General features: G+C 44.3%; 1 protein-coding gene across 1 annotated transcript; it reads right to left on the bottom strand.

Moving 5' to 3' along the window:
* Nucleotides 1-3,015: 3,015 nt before the first annotated feature.
* TRAF1 (TNF receptor-associated factor 1) lies at nucleotides 3,016-16,269 on the bottom strand. Its single transcript, XM_009998943.1, has 8 exons — nucleotides 16,061-16,269; nucleotides 14,925-15,009; nucleotides 11,536-11,634; nucleotides 9,787-9,948; nucleotides 4,944-5,381; nucleotides 4,265-4,442; nucleotides 3,682-3,830; nucleotides 3,016-3,231 (listed from the first exon to the last, which is right to left on the bottom strand). The coding sequence occupies exons 1-8, from the start codon at nucleotides 16,267-16,269 to the stop codon at nucleotides 3,016-3,018; spliced, it is 1,536 nt and encodes a 511-aa protein (XP_009997245.1).
* Nucleotides 16,270-17,260: the final 991 nt, after the last annotated feature.

The raw sequence follows: 17,260 nt of genomic DNA, 5'->3' as shown, positions 1-17,260 counted from the left end.
GACACCGCAAGGCCACCCGCAAGTGCCACTTCCCTCTGGAGACCCAGCTGGTCAACTGCGACCCGGCCATGGCAAGAGAAGTAGCTGCAAGTGAAGCAGCTGGAGGCTGTTGATGGGATTCTCCTTCTGCCCCACGGGGCCCAACCACTTCTTCTCTGAAACCCCCAGACTGGCCAACACAGCCAAGTTAGGCCCAGAGCAGCTGTGTGTGAGCTGAGCAGTTCTTCACCTGCCCTGTAAGCATAAAACTTTGCTCTTTTGGGGTTTTTTTTCAGCTGTATTAGTCAATGACAAATATATTTCCGTACAAACTTTGCCCTTGATTCAGGCTGCAATAGCTACAGAAGCACCATGACTGCTAACCCAGCCATTAAACACAGAGCAACAAGTTCTGATTTAGCTCACCAAAACATTATTTGATTTTTCTGCATCATTTGATTTGGTCCAGACAAAAAAAAACCCCAACAAAACACAAAACAACAACAAAAAAAAACCCCAAACAAATCCCTCTGCTGCTCATTTCCCCGACAGAAGGGATTTGCTGGATTAGAGAACTCCTGATATAGCTCTGATTTCAGCTTCTTTCCCAGTTAAGTGTCATCCATTTCCTTATCAAGATGGTTTTGTGGCTGAAGGTCTCAGAGATGAAACCCAGGAGGCTGTGGCAGGAGCAGAGCCTGGAGCAGAGCTCCCTGTTTGGAAGGTGTTGCAGCACAGGGGGAACTAGCCCCTGTTTGAGCACTTTTGGAGAAAAATGATCTACCAAAGGGCATATTCAAACAAAGGTGTGGTTGTAATTAGAGTCAGAGCAGCTAAATCTGACATCCAGCAGGTTTATGTCCACTGTGCCTTTAAGAAGAGCACTCAGGAACTGGGTTCCATGTCTTTATTGTTTATTTAGCATCGATTTAATCCATAGCCTTTTTCTTTTTTTCTTTTTTTTCTTTTTTTTTTTTCAGTTCTTGACTTTCTCTGCATGGTTTTATGCAATTGCATAAGACATGAAGGGCTTGCAAGTGTTCTCACAGCTGAGACACCTTTGTACTGTTGGAGCCCTTACATAATTTTGACAGGACAGGGTATGTACATGTCTGCAGTTTGGAGCCTGGCTCAGGAAAGATCCTCCCAAAGAAAAAAAGACAGACAGACAAGCCCATCTATGATTCTATGATTTGGTTCCCAGGGAAAAGTGAAAACTGGAGAGTGAAGGTCTGTGTGTTCCTGGGGGATGTTTGCAGAGCTGACCCAGCTCTGGCACTGCAGTGAGCCAACGCCTGTTGGTGTAACTGGGATTGGCAGTGCTCAAGAAGAACCAGGGCTGTGTCTGCAGTGCAGGGCTGTGCAGAGGGACCCCCCTGTGCCATCAGCCACCCCTCAGCCAGGGCCAGGTCCCCACGGGGGGCTCTGAGCCCAGCTGCAGTTGGTTAGTGCCACAGGGATTGGAGCTGTACAACCTTGACTCAGTTTTCAGGTCAAATCCCCATACATTGGGTGCTACGTCTTCCATCCAAACACCCCAACTGCCAGAGGCTGTGGGGATGTGATCCTGTTCTTACAGCACCCACACAAGAGATGCTTTAGGGTTCATTCCCAAAGTTTCCACTGATTTCCTGCAGGACCACAGGCAAGGCATCTCCTCCTGTTGGCATTAGCAGCTCCTGAGGGCAAGGACATACAATTTCTGGGCAGTGCAGAGCACAGCCAGGCCCTGCACTGGGTAAACCTGCTCAGTGCAACCACGGGAGACACAAGGGAGTGTTGCAGCTCTGCCCAGCTGGTCCTGCAGCCAACCACTATTGTCCTGTCACCAAGTTGCTCAAATCTTCCTTTTTCAGTGAAAATAACACACAAGCTTTGCTTAAGTTAGTGAGCTTTACTTAGGAAATAAATAAAATTATAAGAAAATATGAATGATTGTAATAAATACAGCACTTGTCAAAAACATACAGCCATGAAATGCATAATATTGTTAAGCATATTACTCCAGTGTGGTTGCAGGGTCTGGCAGATCACTGGGAAAATAACTTTCTGCCCCTGAAAGAGTATTTTAAACATGGAAGAGAGAAAAAGAGAGACAGAGTGTGTGTGCGTGTGATGGCAAAGAATACCCAGTTCCTTTGCAAACAAACTTTGACAGATGTTTGTTCATGGGATGGGTTTTACTGAAATCTGATACTTCAGCACAACGAATTATTTGGAGGGTGCTGTTCAGATAGAAAGCAGGGATTTGGAAGGTCTCTTGCTCTGCCAGCAGCCAGGCTGGGGGCACAGCACGTGGCACCTCAGCTCAGGAGGCTGCAGTTTCCATGCTTTGCAAAATCTAAGTGGACAAACAGCTTCTCCTTTCCCTCCTCAGGCAGCAGGCAGGGCCTTGTCTGTCAGCTTTGTGTTTCCAACCGAGACACGGGAAATCGTGCAGAGGAAAAATGAAGAAAGGAATTGCATAAAGGCCTTTGAGTTATAAATACACACACCTCAGCTCTGCCTGCACCATCAGGCCCTGGGTTGGTGCCCCATGTGCTCCCAGTCCCAGAGCAGCTCCCAGCCCTGGACAAGCTGGAACTGCAGGAGTTTGCACCAGAACTTAACTCAGCTCCCCTGGTGCTGTCAGTTGTTAAGTGGGGAATGAGGAGGGTGACACTTGCTGCTTTTTAGGGATAAGGTAAGTATTTGGACTACCATTCATCCAGACATTTCCAGGATTGACTTTCTTATTAAAAATATATATTAATCCCTTGCATCCATTTAAAAAATACAAGACAGAGCTATGTCTGGTAGTTACTTATAGTTTAGCAGGTGAAAAGAGTTCACCCAGGGCAGCACTTGCATGCTTAGCAGCAGCCAGTTCCAGCAGGCAGGTCTTCACCTGAAGTGAATTGATTCAGGGGAGCTCAGGCTCTCTGGGATTTGTGTGCACATGAAAACTAACACAAGGTCTCAAGCTGATGGGTTTTCCTCTTGTAGACTAATAAAATTCAGTGAGTGATTTACCAGACACCAATATTTCAGGATTTACTAATTTGTTTCTATAATGCATTTAAGGAAAAGTGTGTCTTCCTTCACATAGGCATATTTAGGTGACTGCAGTTTGGATAAAGGGAGGAACATGGGGCAGCCACTTGCAACATTCATATCATTCACTGGTCTCTGGAATGAAGCTGAAGTCAAGTCTGGGCGAAACGCATCAATTATATGTTCCCTGTTATTTTGGTCAAGCAACATAAATGTCACCTGGAAAACAGAAAGTGGCAATGATGAGTTACTGAACTGGTATTATCCATGTGTGTAGCAAGAGCCAGGCAAAAATGTGTCTCTGGCTTTAACCCAGGTGGCCACAGGTCGGTCTATACCAAACACCACTGTTCTGGTGTCTGAAATATCCTACAGGGCAGAGCATGGAATCTGGGTAGGAGCAGCTTTCCCTGTGTGTAAAGTGCTCCATTCAGAGACAAATTATAACCCAAGATTGAAGTATGGCTAATAGCCATTAGAGAGTAAAATGGGAAAATATTTCAACTTCCACCAAATGCAAGAGAAAAAGTCCCCTTATGTCTGCTGGGGGAAGCAGTGGGTTCACACTGGGATCAGCTGTGGGTTCACACTGGGATCAGCTGTGGGTTCACACTGGGATCAGCTGTGGGTTCACACTGGGATCAGCTGTGGGAAGGCTGCCCTTCTTACCTTGTGTCTGAAAGGCCATGGGAGAAGAGCATCATAGTCTCCCTTCATGACAACAAAGAACAGGGACATGTGGGTTCCTTTTCCTGTCCCATCCCCATTCAGATAGACCCTCAGACAGACCTTGTAGCCATACTTTGCTGTGTAGAAGGCTGAAAATCAGAATTCTTCATTAGTAAAGATTTATTTGAAAAAAGGACTTAATGAGTGCTCTGATATATGGGAAAATACCATGTATGATGTGTTTTGCTACAGCAGAGATGAGAACAGACCAATCAGTACACCCTGGAGATGATAAGCAATGAAAATCCAGTGGTTGGAATCCTTTAGTGCCTCACACCTCAGTGAAAGTGACCTCCTATAAGCCACACAGGTGTGTTTTATCTCTTCAAATAACTCCTCACTTGGGAGGGAACTGCCACATTAACCAGTTGGTACCATCAGCTCCAAGCTGTGGGTCAGAGGAGATGGAGCTGTTTGAATGGAGCTCCTGCTCAGGTGGGCAGGAAGAAGCACCACCCAGAGAAACCAGCAGGTTCCCTAAAGCACTGGGATCGCTAACACACGGGTAGGTCCTGTGTCTTACCTGGTGAATACAAACTGACTGTTCTTCCAGTCACTGAGTCTTGTAGCTTCCTGCCAACATCTGTTATCTTCCACAGAAAGACCCCATCATAGGAAGCCTGCTCAGAGAACAGGAGGCTCTTGTGCAGGCTGCTCAGGCAGGCGTCCTTCTGCGTCAGGCACCGGTGCAGCTCTGCGATCTAGGGAAAACAAACCAGTTCTCAATCAACTCTCCTCTCCAGGCTGTTGTGCTGCAGAAGTAGGAGAATAGCTCTGGAGTCCTCATGTTCAGGGGGGTCTCCTTTGTTTTAAGTGGCAGATATGTGTCAACGCATAAGGCAAACAACTGGAGAGATGGTTGTTCTATTTTCCAGGTCTAATGCTGCCTTAAGAGGATCAGTCCATTAAAAACCACCCTGCTTGCTCACAGTCTGGTCCTGGCAAGTTCTGAACATTCACAATTCTCAGGAATATCTAGGTACCTAAAGACAGATTCAGATAACAGATTTTCAAGGTCCCCACTTGAAAATTTATCCAGAACAACAAAAGGATCCTGTAGATGTGTCCACAACTTAGCACTTCACAGCTCACATTCCTGTGCCCAGCCCTATTCTGATGTCTGCCCCCCTTCTCACTGATACATGTAAATACTTGTTATCCACAGAACAAGCACACAGGGAACACTTATCATAACTATTTACCTTCAGTTCAAGGCTTCGTATTATATTCTGATCAAGCTCACTCTGTCTCCGAAAGGCTGTGATCTCCAGGTTGGAGGTTTCTACCTCTTTATTGAGCACAGCCACAATGTTCTCAAACACGTGCAGCTTGTTTTCTAGCTCAGAAATCACTTTCTCCCTCACAAGTTGCTCCAGAACAGCTTCATCCTCAGAAACAGAAGATCCAGGCAAACAGTCTACTTCCAGAACCCCATTGATGTGCAGTCCCCCTGGAACCTGCAGCTCAGAGATGCTTTTTCCTGCACCATTCACACCCAGCCTGGGGGGTGGGATCAAGCCGTTGGCAGCTTTGGCTGCAGTGCACAAGCTTTCCTTCAGTTGCTTTATGTGCTGCAGCAGAAGCAGCATGTGGGCCCCAACTGCAGTTCTGTCATGCTCCTTCATCTTCTCTTTGCTTCCCTGTAAGAACATGACAATGTCAATACACTCTCTGTACAACTACCATGACTGGCCAGGGGCCAAATTAAGTGATGTTCCCCCTTCAACTCTTTGGGAGAGACAAGAGGTGGAAGAACTGCAAGACTCAGCTCCAGCTACACAGCAGCTGCCTCTCAGAGACACAGGGAGAGGAAAACCAGCCAGCCCCCCAGGGATCAGTTTGGGTTGTGTGTTCATGTGAGGACACGTGCTACACAAACAAGAAAACAATTGTCTACAATTGCTTTATTAAACAGGATGCCAGGCAGAGTCCCAGCAAGGGGCTCAAGTAAACCAAAATTTAGTACATGCACCATGCACAAAAGATGAGACAAGGCAACAGATGCCAACTAAAATAGGAAGACTCTTTGCTGCTGTAAGGGGAGTTACCCTGAAGGGAATATCCAGAGCAGAGTAGAACAGCATGTCTGACAGACCAGCAGAATTGTAATAAACCTGTTTTTACCTGAAGTGAATGCACAGTGCAGGACACAGAGCATGAGAGGCTGAAGGGCACCTGATACACTGTGTGTCACACAGTTCCAGCATCCCCTCTGCTGCTCTACTGAGAGTGGGCAGACTTCCCCTCTTTTCTTAAAGATACATTTAAATCAAGGCCTAGTAGCTGGAGCACAGAGGCTGGCTAGACCAAAGGCACAGTGCTCAGTTGTTCACCATCTGAGACCTCCCTGAAGGCAGCCCCTTTCACTCACCCTAAATGAACAGCCCACTTCAGAAAAACGACATCCATCCTTGTTGACTGAGGGTGCAGAGCAGCTCTGCTGAAAATAAAAATAAAATAATAAAATACCAATTCAAGGGATTATTTCATTTACCTACAAACAACTAGGCCACAATCCCAGCAGCTATAAATCAGGATAATTCAAGTCAAGGGATTACTGCAACCTATAGTGTCCAACCAGCTTTGGAAATTCATTGGTAAATCAATCAAGAGTGGGGCTGATTGAAAGTTAAGTTTCTATCTAAGGCCTCATAATGATATAATTTAACAAACCATAGTGATCCCCTAGTAATAACTAGAAACAAACATTTCTCCATTTTTCTAAGATTATTTTAGAAGATAATTTAATGAAGTGAATTGTGGGAGGAGGGAAGAGAAGGTAGGCAGGGATATAAAAAGCACCCAGATACAGCTGCTATATCCAAGGATGTTCTCAGATGTTAATTTAATGTAAGTGAAAAAGTGATACTTTCATGAATTGAAATAATTTTGCATTCACTCCTCTTTTACCCACCTTTTCCTTTGATGGTGCTTCTGTTTGTACACATTTTTGTTCCTGACACAAACTGCCTTCACATGAATGGTCCTGTCATTAAAACAAGAAGGAAAGAATCCAGTAAATTATCACTATGTTTGAGCATATTTCTTTAGGAGTCTTTGAAGCAAAGGTTGTGTTTGGGAATGCTCTTCCCATTTTACAGAAACACAGGGACTTGGAAGGCTTTACTACAGAAAATTTTGTGTTATGGAAGAAAAAGCTTAAACTAAGTTTCTTGGTTTCTTCTTCAAAGGTGTGGATTTAAGGGACAGTAAAGGAAGGAAGGGTAACTTCCCCAGGAGCACCATGAGCTCCACAACACATGGTGTAAAATCCTGTACCCCTATCCAGGGATTGCCTTCTCTGGGCTTCACCATGAAACAGGAGGCAGAGTCCTCTGGCTTCTTAGAGGAAATACTGTTCAGAAATTTGGGACTAAAGCCCATCTGCTAAAAGCAGGCACTGCTGTCCCCTGGGCAGTGACCTGCAGACTCAGAGGTTTCCCAGGTTCTAAGCTGATCACCCTTCATCCCAGCCTGGCAGGTGTGCTCAGTGAGAGCCCTCCAGATACCTGTTTAGTGACAGTACCAAGTGTGACCTTTGGCCACTTACAGGGCCCAGAGCTTGGGGAAACTACTCACAGATGCTTTGCAAGGTCACCCTGGGAAATCTGATACAAGATTGTTGGTGTACAAGTCCTTCCCAGTTCAAACCACAGTGATGTACATCCACACACACATGCAGTGACATGTAGGTGGGTTACAGAACAGGAAGCAAAGACACAGGAAAACCAAACATAAACTTTTCTTACATTGGCTTCATAGAGTTTGCTTCATGTACAGACCCTTCTTGCATCCTGCTTATTAACATTTTGAAGGCTGGAATCCAAATTTTCCATCATGATGTGCTAATGCAAAATGCATTAGCTCTAACTGGAGACTTCTGGCTCCAGGAAGGGCAAACTAATCCTCCTGCCACTGCTTCATACACTGCAACATGTGTATTTAACACAGCAACTGTCAGCTTTCCATTCATGCAGTTCAGGGGGACTGTCTTTAATCTTTATAAACACCTCTGCATGCCAGTACATTTCCTATAGCAGTCGAGAATTTTTTTTTATAAAGCCATTTCAACAATGTTCAAGTCTACTCTGCAGAGTTCTGAGGTTTCTCTTTTCATCCACAGAAGCACAGCCTCAGGTTTTTTCTCACTCTCTAACTTACTTATTAATACTCTCTATCTGAGCCATTGCACAAAGCATGCCTTTATTTTCTTACTTTCTGCTCTTTGACTCCATCATCTCACTGATTTCTTGAGGGGGAGAGAGGTTGGTTAGAAGTTTCTTTACAATATGGAAAAGCAAAAATCTCAAGACCAATAACTGATTGGCTAAGATGGAGAGAATGAGAGTAGTGCCCAAAATTTGCTCCCAGGGGATTGTGGATACATGGAGCACACACAAATAATCAAAACTCACATGCCACATAACTGCAAATTTAATAAAGTAGATCATGTATCCAGCAAAATAACAATTTTACAAATACTAACTAAGGCAGGCAGAGAAAAACCAACATCTCAAGGCCAATCCCCTGCTTGGTTGCCAAGGTTTCCCAACCAAAAAGTTAATTAGATGAGAGCAAACCGGAATGAGTGGGAGGAAACCAGTTCTTCACTGCAGGAAAAAGGAGCCTGGCGGGGTGGATCTGCCTGGCAGACCTCTGAGCAGAGAAAGGTGCTCAGGGAACACTCAGCACTCAGGTCTCCTCCCCTGCCTACTGCACTTACAGGAGGCCGAAAGGGATTAAGTGTTGCCACCTTCTGGTATTCACAGTCTCTCTAAAACACACACTGGATTTAGCTCTGGTAAGATGTGCCTGGGTCCAGATACTCTCCCTCTGTCAGAGTTACTCAGATATGAACAGCACATGCAAAAAGCTTCCCAAGAAGCACCTGTCAGCACGAGCATCTTATTCTTCCCCTAGAGGGATGTCACTCCCAGGGTGAGTCCATCTCCCAGCTGGTATTTGGGAAGGCAAGCACTGGTGACAGCTCTGCCATGCACAGCCATCCCCTCCTGCTCACTCCAGGCTACATCCCTGAGATACTCTCAGCAACCCTCTCTTTGCCCCATGCCAGGACAGACCTTCAAGGCTGGCAACTATCCTCTTTAAATAATTTGGAGGGATTGATATTAATTATGCTACACCTAAATCACAGAATCATAGACTCACAGACTGGTTTGGTTGGAAGGGACTTTAAAGATCACCCAGTCCCAACCCCCTGCATGGGCAGGGACACCTCCCACCAGCCCAGGCTGCTCCAAGCCCCATCCAACCTGCCCTTCAACACTGCCAGGGATGGGGCAGCCACAGCTTCCCTGGGCAACCTGGGCCAGGCTCTCACCACCCTCACAGTGAAGAACACAAACTCACTCAACTTTTTCTGTGATAATAGAGCCCACAGGGTAGAAGGTATGTGGGGATGGGATGAGCTTTCAAATAGAAACACAGAGCAGTGCTTGCAGGAGTGGGGCACCTCTCATTCATGCTGCTATTTCTTCATCCCAGGAGTTTTTTAGTCAGAAAATGTCCTGAACACCCACAGGATCACTTCCATCCTGAAGCTGGGAAGTGTGCCACTGCAGCTGGATCTTCAGCATTCTCTTAATATAAGAGCAGACAATTTCATATCACTTTTCATCTGCCTCATACACCATTTCCTCCTTCTGTGCCTGACAAATCTGTGGGCAGTTTTAGTTTGAGTAATACTCCAGGCACTTTCAGTATCTCCTCCCTGCCACTGCCTGTGTCCTTCTGCTTCTTACCTGCATCATGCTGGGACAATGATTTGAGACAGGACCTAAGCCAGGGGCTGCTCAAGCCCTGGATGAGCACACAGGTATTTCTCTCTCAGCTGTAACATCACAAGCAGACCATCAAACAGCTCATTTTTCACTCCAACACATGCGTGGACAGATTTGCAAACTCAGGAAAATTAAATATTCTCCAAGTGCAGTAACATGCATGAAATCAGGATGAAAACTGTCATGCTGGAATATCCAAGCCATTAATATAAAGCCCTCATTTGAAACAGAGAAGTGTTCTTACTTGGTATTCACTACTGGAGAAGCTCTGCTTACACCTCTGACACACGGTCACGTTATTAACACATCCATTTTCCAAATGATCTGCAAGTTTCTTCCTCATCACCACGTGTCCACAACCAGTGTGACAAGGGATTAAAGCATATTCACACAAACTCTGATGCTCCTGGAAGTAAAAAGTTAGAAACCAAAACGTAAACTGCAGACAGACATTGTTCTATAAACACTTTCAATTCTGCCAGCCCAGAGCTTTGCTTTGCATTTCTTCTAAGCTTGGGTGAAGTCCCACTCCACGATGTTGCTGAGATGACTTGGTGAAAAATTCACCCACTTCATTTGGGCTTTTTTGTTAATTCTTAACTTAAGACCAAAAACTCCCAGCCAACACCTTTTGACAAACTGAAACACAAGGTCTCCCTTGAACTGTCTCGCTCTAGTGCTTCTGTTTGAAAAGAACATGACCCTGGTCCCAGCTTTTTTCCTACTCTGAGAGGATCCCAAACTTTTAGCCTGAGGTTTTTCAGGGTGGTTTTTTGGTTTTAGTTTTCTGTGAGGTTTGAGGGTTGTTGTTTTTTGGGGGGCTGGTAGGATGAATGTGGTTAGTCTGCTGACATCTCTGCATGGTATAAAAGAGGGGACATCTGGCACCTCCTATGCAACAATCAGGAGACAACCTTTCCCCACAGTAAAAAGAACTTCAAACTAATTAAATTTTCACTCTTTGGATCCTCTCATCTCAAGAAGGAAAAATATCAGCATTACTTCCTTCATAACTACACCCAACAGATCTACTTTCAGATGCTTAAAAACACAGTATTTCAGTAACAACTGTTTTCTCTGCCCTTTCACTGCAACTTCTGTGGGCTTCTGTGTCACAACTGATTTTGCCTGTAAAGTGAGATGCTTGTCCCCTCCAGAACAGGCTCAGAAATGCCAATTCCAATCACACGCCCAACTCTCAAATCACTGTTGCCATGTGCTCATGCTGAGAGGGGCTCCAGTTCTCACCACTGTGAAGCTGAGCAACGTGGGGAGATTCTTTCTTACAGAGGAAGATGCTCAAATGGAAAATCTGTGCAAAATTAGCAAAAAAAAATCAAAGGCAACAGCACTTCAGCTGCTTAGCAGATACAGTCAGACAAGGTACACAGCAGACTCCCTGTTACAAATGCAGAAAGACCATCTGTTCTTGCACCAGGGGACCAAAATAGAGCTGCTTTAGTACCAGAATTATCTATGTTTTTTCATTATTCTAATTTGCATGGCAGAGTCACAAATCTTACCCATTTAAATATGTTACCTGGGGCATTTCACATCAGTCTGTAAAGAATGACAAACTCATCCAATCAATAGCAGTAATTTATGCAGGGGAAATTATTTCTCTTATAAAAAATACTAAGGATATTGTCCCTAGCAATGTCCTGGAGACTGACACATTCTGGTCTGTTGAACACTGCTAGTAGCATCCTTGCATTTAAGTAATAAGTCAACTCACTGGGAAAAAGAAATATATTTGATGTAAATTTGTGCAACATTAATCTCACAATCATTCTGGATGCTCTGGATTTGGTGAAAGCCCTACTAAAGTTAATGACACGTTTATAGATACTCCATTAATATAAATCATGATACTTTCACTGACTCTAACGAAGCTGCATTAATTTGTGTTTGCTGAGAACCCAGTCTCACTGTCTTCCTGTCCCCACTCAAGTGAGAGTGCCTGTTAATTGAAATAAAATGCCTTTAAACGTACTTCATAATTTTTCATGATACCAGCCCAGCTGCATCCAAGGGTCACACAGTGGACTTTGAGCTCAGAAATCTCTTTATTAATGGCAGCATCACCAAAAGCCTGGAAAACAAACACAGTAAGGAAAAGATGACTGGTCAGAAAGTACTCCAGCATGCATTGTGTACACAGGAATAAAGTGACTGTGTCAGAATTTCAGATCTTGATATATCCCCTTTTTTCTTTTGGTTTAATTTGCTGATCTGCCTTAAGACTCTCTAACCTAGTAAATTAATCCTGGTGTAGTAGAAGCCCATATAATGAAGAAATAATTTATTTCTTATGGTTCAAAAATAAACTATTTGATGTGATACAAATTTACTGAAAACATGCCTAGCCAACTTCAGCAATTATTTAAAGTTTCTGTCCACAGAAGCCTGAAATCCATCACATGCAATGAATGTGCTGACAAGGCCCTGACTAGAGGGTGCTGCCATGTGCCACCCTTAATGAATGCATTTCATTATCGAGGTCATTAACACCTCCTGAACATGCTGCAGAGAGGCCTGGAGACTGTTCTGCAATGAGAGTGCACTTCTCAGACCATGGATGTTTCCATTTAGCATGGCACTGTGTACTAGAGAAATGGAAAACATATGTGAGTGGTTTGGGATTTTTTGCACTATGTAGATTGTGTTGTTATGTCAACCATGAAGAATTGTACTGGGATTATGTAAACTATAAAATGCTACACACTTCAATACTACATCTTTCACCACCAAAATAGGTACACAGACCCAGGAACAAGCCCTACTGAAGATAAGGTCATATTTTACCCTCTGTGTTTTTCAGCACACAATACAGAGCACTGCAGATTTCCCATGTAACAACAAGGCAAGAACTGGCAGGGGGAAGCTTTCCAAACAGAGCAGGGAAAATATTGACAAATGATGCCCACTTTTCAGTGAAGTTACTGAAATTCTACACAAAGAGCTAAAAAAATAAGCAAACAAAATGATCAGACTCAACAGTCCTGACTGTCTGTTGTTGTTTTTTTAAATCTGGATGCAAGATGTTTGTGCTGACCTACCTTGGTCATACAAAAAGACACAAAAGAAGCACAAACTAGGACAGGAGTGGTGACAAGGAGACACATTTCTATATCCAGGGTCTGACAGAAACCCCTTCCCTAATCCCAACCTCCAAGCAAAGTCCAGAATTTTGCATACAAATTGGAAACAACTCCACAAATAAGGAATTAAAAAATAACCATGTAGGTTGTATAAAACCACATATGGCTCCACCTGCATATATAGAAAAGCTGCTGTAATGAGCTAGCAATCAGTGTACAACCAGTGAAGCACAGCAGCCCCAGCCTCTAAAGCATTCTAGTCTAATTTATAAGCAAAATCAAAGAAAAGAAATTCAAGTTACCAGGCACATGGTGGCTTTTCCCCCCGTGTCATAAGAGAAAAACTCCAGGAATTTCCTGACATTACAAAATACACACTCTAAAATACATTTAGCTACAGGGACAGCCCCAGCACTGTGTGGGTTTCTTACTGCTGTGTGTATTCCCTGTGCTTTTTGTTTCACATGTGTAATTGCTAAGTCATTATGGACACTACTCAGGTGAAAAATCCTTCCATCCACACAGGCCACTGCTTCAAAATATTCACCTGAACCTCTGGCCTGTTCTCTGGGAACCTGCATTTGCACAGAACTTCTTTAGGGACCTGAGTCAGACCCTCATGCAGCAAATGAGATGTCTCTCACTGACAGAAAACTGCTCTGGGTCACATGGAAGGAAACAATATCTTTCTTCCTGATGTGATGCATTGGAGTTGCACATCTCCCTTCTTTCAGTTTCTCTGTTTAGAAGGAAGGTGCTGGTGCTGCTGGTCTTGATCACAGGTGGCTGTTGTGGCACCCAGACCTGTCAGTCCTGCCTGCCCCAGAGCTGGCTGTGACATGAGTAGAGGTCCCCTGCCCTGTCCCATCCAGGAACCACTGCCAGCTACTCTCCTCCTCAGCACCCTGGTAAGGCCTTTCTCTCCTTGTATAGGTGTTTATTTAAAATATAAACATATAAACAGATAGCATAGGAAATAAACATTAAGCAGAGCCACAGCAAAGGTAAAGCAAAGATTATCTGGAATAGATATCACAAATAATCCTGCTTAATTATCTCCACTATTTGTATTGCTTACAAACCCCAAGCATTTGTTGTAAGTTGATCTATACAGGCAGATCCTTCATGGTGACTGACTTCATCTGGACTCTCAACAGGCATAAGAATCTGCCCAGGCAGATCAGCTTGCAAGAGTGGGGCCCTGTTTACAACAACCCACCCACAGATTTTGCAGAAATTCCCTTAGTTTCACTAAGGAAGACTTGGTGAGAATCTAACAGCAGAGAAATCCCAAAGTTGTAAGAGAACTGACAGTCAACAGAGATTAAGTCCACAAGGGTTTAGTTGCACCTATTTGTGGCTACATGATGCATGAAATTCTGTCACTGGAAAATGTGTTGCAGAATTGGGGATATTTTCTGAGGTTCTACCAAGTTCAGCATTTATTGCAGCTTCATTTTTTTGCTGCATCTGCTTCCTACACTTTGCCTTTTTCTTCACTGCCAACTGGGTTTTGTTTTTCCCTAACAAATTTAGAATTTGTCAGGGAAAAACAAAGACAGACACACAGAATGTGTCTCTCTTGGTATTCCTGCATGCAGTCAGAAAGGAGGGAAAAAGACAAGCTGGGATTGAGCCCTATGGCCCAGTTTGCACTCAGGATATAGAACAGTGCAGCAGTCTGCTGGAAAACCACAGCACAGCAGAAGAGATCTGCACCATTCAATTACACATCAACTATTTGCCAGAGCAAAGCTTTGATCAGTTATTATGTTCAGCTCTGTATTTTCCACTATTTTCTCCAGACACCCTGGCTGTCAAACTGCTTCCTAGGCAATTCAGCTGGCTAGCCAACACTCCAGCCTTTTTTTCCAAGGGCTGCTCCACCTGTAGGTTTGGTAACGTGCTTGAAGGGCACAGAGAACCATGAGATGGGAAAATCCAGTAGGATACTCACTAGGGATAGAAAGTAACAGCTAAAACATTGTAAGTAGGAAAGCATCTGTTACTGTGACACAATAAAAAGATAATTATATCAAAGTGTATGGGATTTGATGTTGCAGAACCTGATGGACTTGGGAAGTCCTAAGGCTGCCATTATACTTTTTTTAAACCAAAAACTGTGGGAAATCCAAATGGCTACAGTGTAAGTTAAAAGGTGTAACCATCAGTTGCTATCAAAGTTTGTCCTATTCCCTCCTGAACTGTCATCCAGTGATGACTATAGAGTAGCCCAGGTAGTGGTTAATGATAAATTAATGAACTGTGAACTCCAGCTTACCCTTTCTTCTGCCAGCAGGCTTCCCTCACTTGAAGTGCTGGGATCTTCCTCCTTACATTTCTGGCAAATGGCATTTTTATTGTTCCTGGCCAAAAGAAAGCAGAATGAAATGACAATCAGTTGGTGTGCTGTAGTTTAGGAGATTTTTGTATAGACACTGACACAAACAAAACCACAGAAATTGTTATTTCCACTCAGAATCCATAGTTCTTGCACATTAAAGGGTTAATTCTTGAAAGCACTGACATCAAAAACCCCATCAGTTCTATTCCTCCAGACTAGGGCTAGGCCCATAAATCTTAGCTGAGTTCCAGAAAAATAAGAGCAGCCTAAATCATAAAAAAGAATAAAGATGGGAGCCTATTTATCCCATGAATTATGCAAAAACAGCGTGTAAGAAAGGTAATGTGAAAACTGAAGTATTTCAAAGCCCAAAAAATGCCTGTTTTCCTAGGACAGATACACAGACTTCAACTTACAAATATATAGTAGAACCAATGCAGAACTGAGTTCTAGAGAGTTACCATCCTGCTGCAGCTAAAAAGGTTTTGCTACACTGTCAACATACTTAGCACAGAGTTTCACACAGGAAAAGCAAAAAGATACTATTATTATTATTAATATTATTAAAGGTGTGTTTCCTTGCCAGCCCTCTTCATCACCCAGGCAAATGATGAACTGACGCAGCCCGAGCAGCTGATCAGAACATTCACCCAACCAGAGCAGCACTGATTCCAAACTGTGCTCAGCAGCTGTGTGAGCCAGTTTCCCATTTGTGCTATAAGACTCCAGTGGGAAGATACAATAATTCCAGTGATGTTATCCTGATGATTTTCTGAATGTATTGTTTATGTTGCTTCATGAAGGGCCTTTGTTCTAGATTCACAGTAATGGGCTTACACAAGTTATACTACACTGCATATAGGATATACAAGATACATTATATATCAGAAATACATTAATTCCAACACACTTCTACATTATTATACGTTGATCTTCAGATCACAAGTGGCCAGTGCATTGAGCCAGCTTTTCAGGTGCCCCAGATTGGGATCAGAGCTGGGGCTGCAGGAACTGCCCCACACAAACTAACTCACTGATTCCAGCCCTGAGGACCCTTCGGAGCAAGGACCTACCGCAGGATCCAGGAGAGGCAGGCTGAGCAGTACCTGTGCCCACACAGGGTCTGCAGGGCTTTCTTCAGAACGTTGTTGCAGTTGCTGCACAGGTACTTCTGATCAGGCACATCTTCACAGATGTTGCTGGGGTATCCAAACGGAAATTCATCTTCATCAGGAGAAGAGCTGGGGATGTCCTGTGGGCCTCCAGTTGCTTTCTCAGCCATCTGAAGTCAACTCTGTCAGAGATAAGGAAAAAGAGAGGAGCTCAAACAAGCAGACACATGCTCACTTTGATGTGAGATCAGGCAGCAAAGTTCACGAGCAGCTCCAAACCTGTGCAGCAATGTAGTCATCTGTTTAACCCAGCCTGTAGCACACGTGTGAGACTAAATGTCACAGTGGGGTTTGACCAGGTACCAGCAGGAAATTACTGTACACATTTAAAATTTCCCTCAAACACAACATGAAAATGGACAACACACTAAAATCAAGGCTTGGGGTTTTCTTTCCAGAGTTTTTTTAGCTTGTAGAAAGATGAAGTAAACATTGCCATCATCTTACAGTTACAAGCCCATCAGGGCCCATCACACAGAATTGTTTCCTGTGAAGTAAATCCCCAACCACCCTCAATTCCCAGCAGCCAAAATTTGTGATTGCACTTCATAGATGTAGAAACTGAGCAAGTCATCTGAGTTTCCTGAAGTCATGAAATTAGTGGTGAAAGGAAGACAGAGCAAGCCTACAGAAGCTCCAGTGCTCTGCCAACCCTGTGCCAGCCATGCCAGGGTGTGAGGCACAGTCAGCACAGGTTTGCTTGACAAGAGCTGTGCAGCTGAGTATTTTTGGAAACACAACCAAAACCGGGTCTGGTGTCCTCGGAGTCATTGGGAAAGCTCAGGAAATGGATCTGGATCAATTCGGATCTGGAGCAATTTGATCATAATAATGCCTTTATCATTTCTTTATTTCCCCACAGCAGGGCTGACTCACTAACCCACCCCAGCATCATCAACAGTGACACTGACAAGTCTCTGGGAACACCGAGGCCGTTCCGGGCCGGGCAGAGGGCAGGGCATCCCGCACCGACCCCGAGGGCAGGGCATCCCGCACCGACCCGCAGGGCAGGGCATCCCGCACCGACCCCGAGGGCAGGACATCCCGCACCGACCCTGCAGGACATCCCGCACCGACCCCGCAGGGCAGGACAGCCCGCAC

The sequence above is a fragment of the Chaetura pelagica genome, unplaced genomic scaffold (genome assembly GCF_000747805.2).
Source record: "Chaetura pelagica isolate M959 unplaced genomic scaffold, ChaPel_1.0 scaffold405, whole genome shotgun sequence".
Classification (NCBI taxonomy): Eukaryota; Metazoa; Chordata; class Aves; order Apodiformes; family Apodidae; genus Chaetura; species Chaetura pelagica.
This window is presented reverse-complemented; position numbering and strand designations above follow the sequence as displayed.

What these genes read in the sequence shown, in the direction of transcription:
- TRAF1 (XM_009998943.1), bottom strand. Translation starts at nt 16,269, where the DNA reads ATGGCTGAGAAAGCAACTGGAGGCCCACAGGACATCCCCAGCTCTTCT. An exon ending in TGCCTCTCCTGGATCCTGCG is followed by an intron (nt 15,010 to 16,060) that starts GTAGGTCCTTGC and finishes TCTTTTGGCCAG; the next exon opens with GAACAATAAAAATGCCATTT. An exon ending in GTATCATGAAAAATTATGAA is followed by an intron (nt 9,949 to 11,535) that starts GTACGTTTAAAG and finishes TTTTACTTCCAG; the next exon opens with GAGCATCAGAGTTTGTGTGA.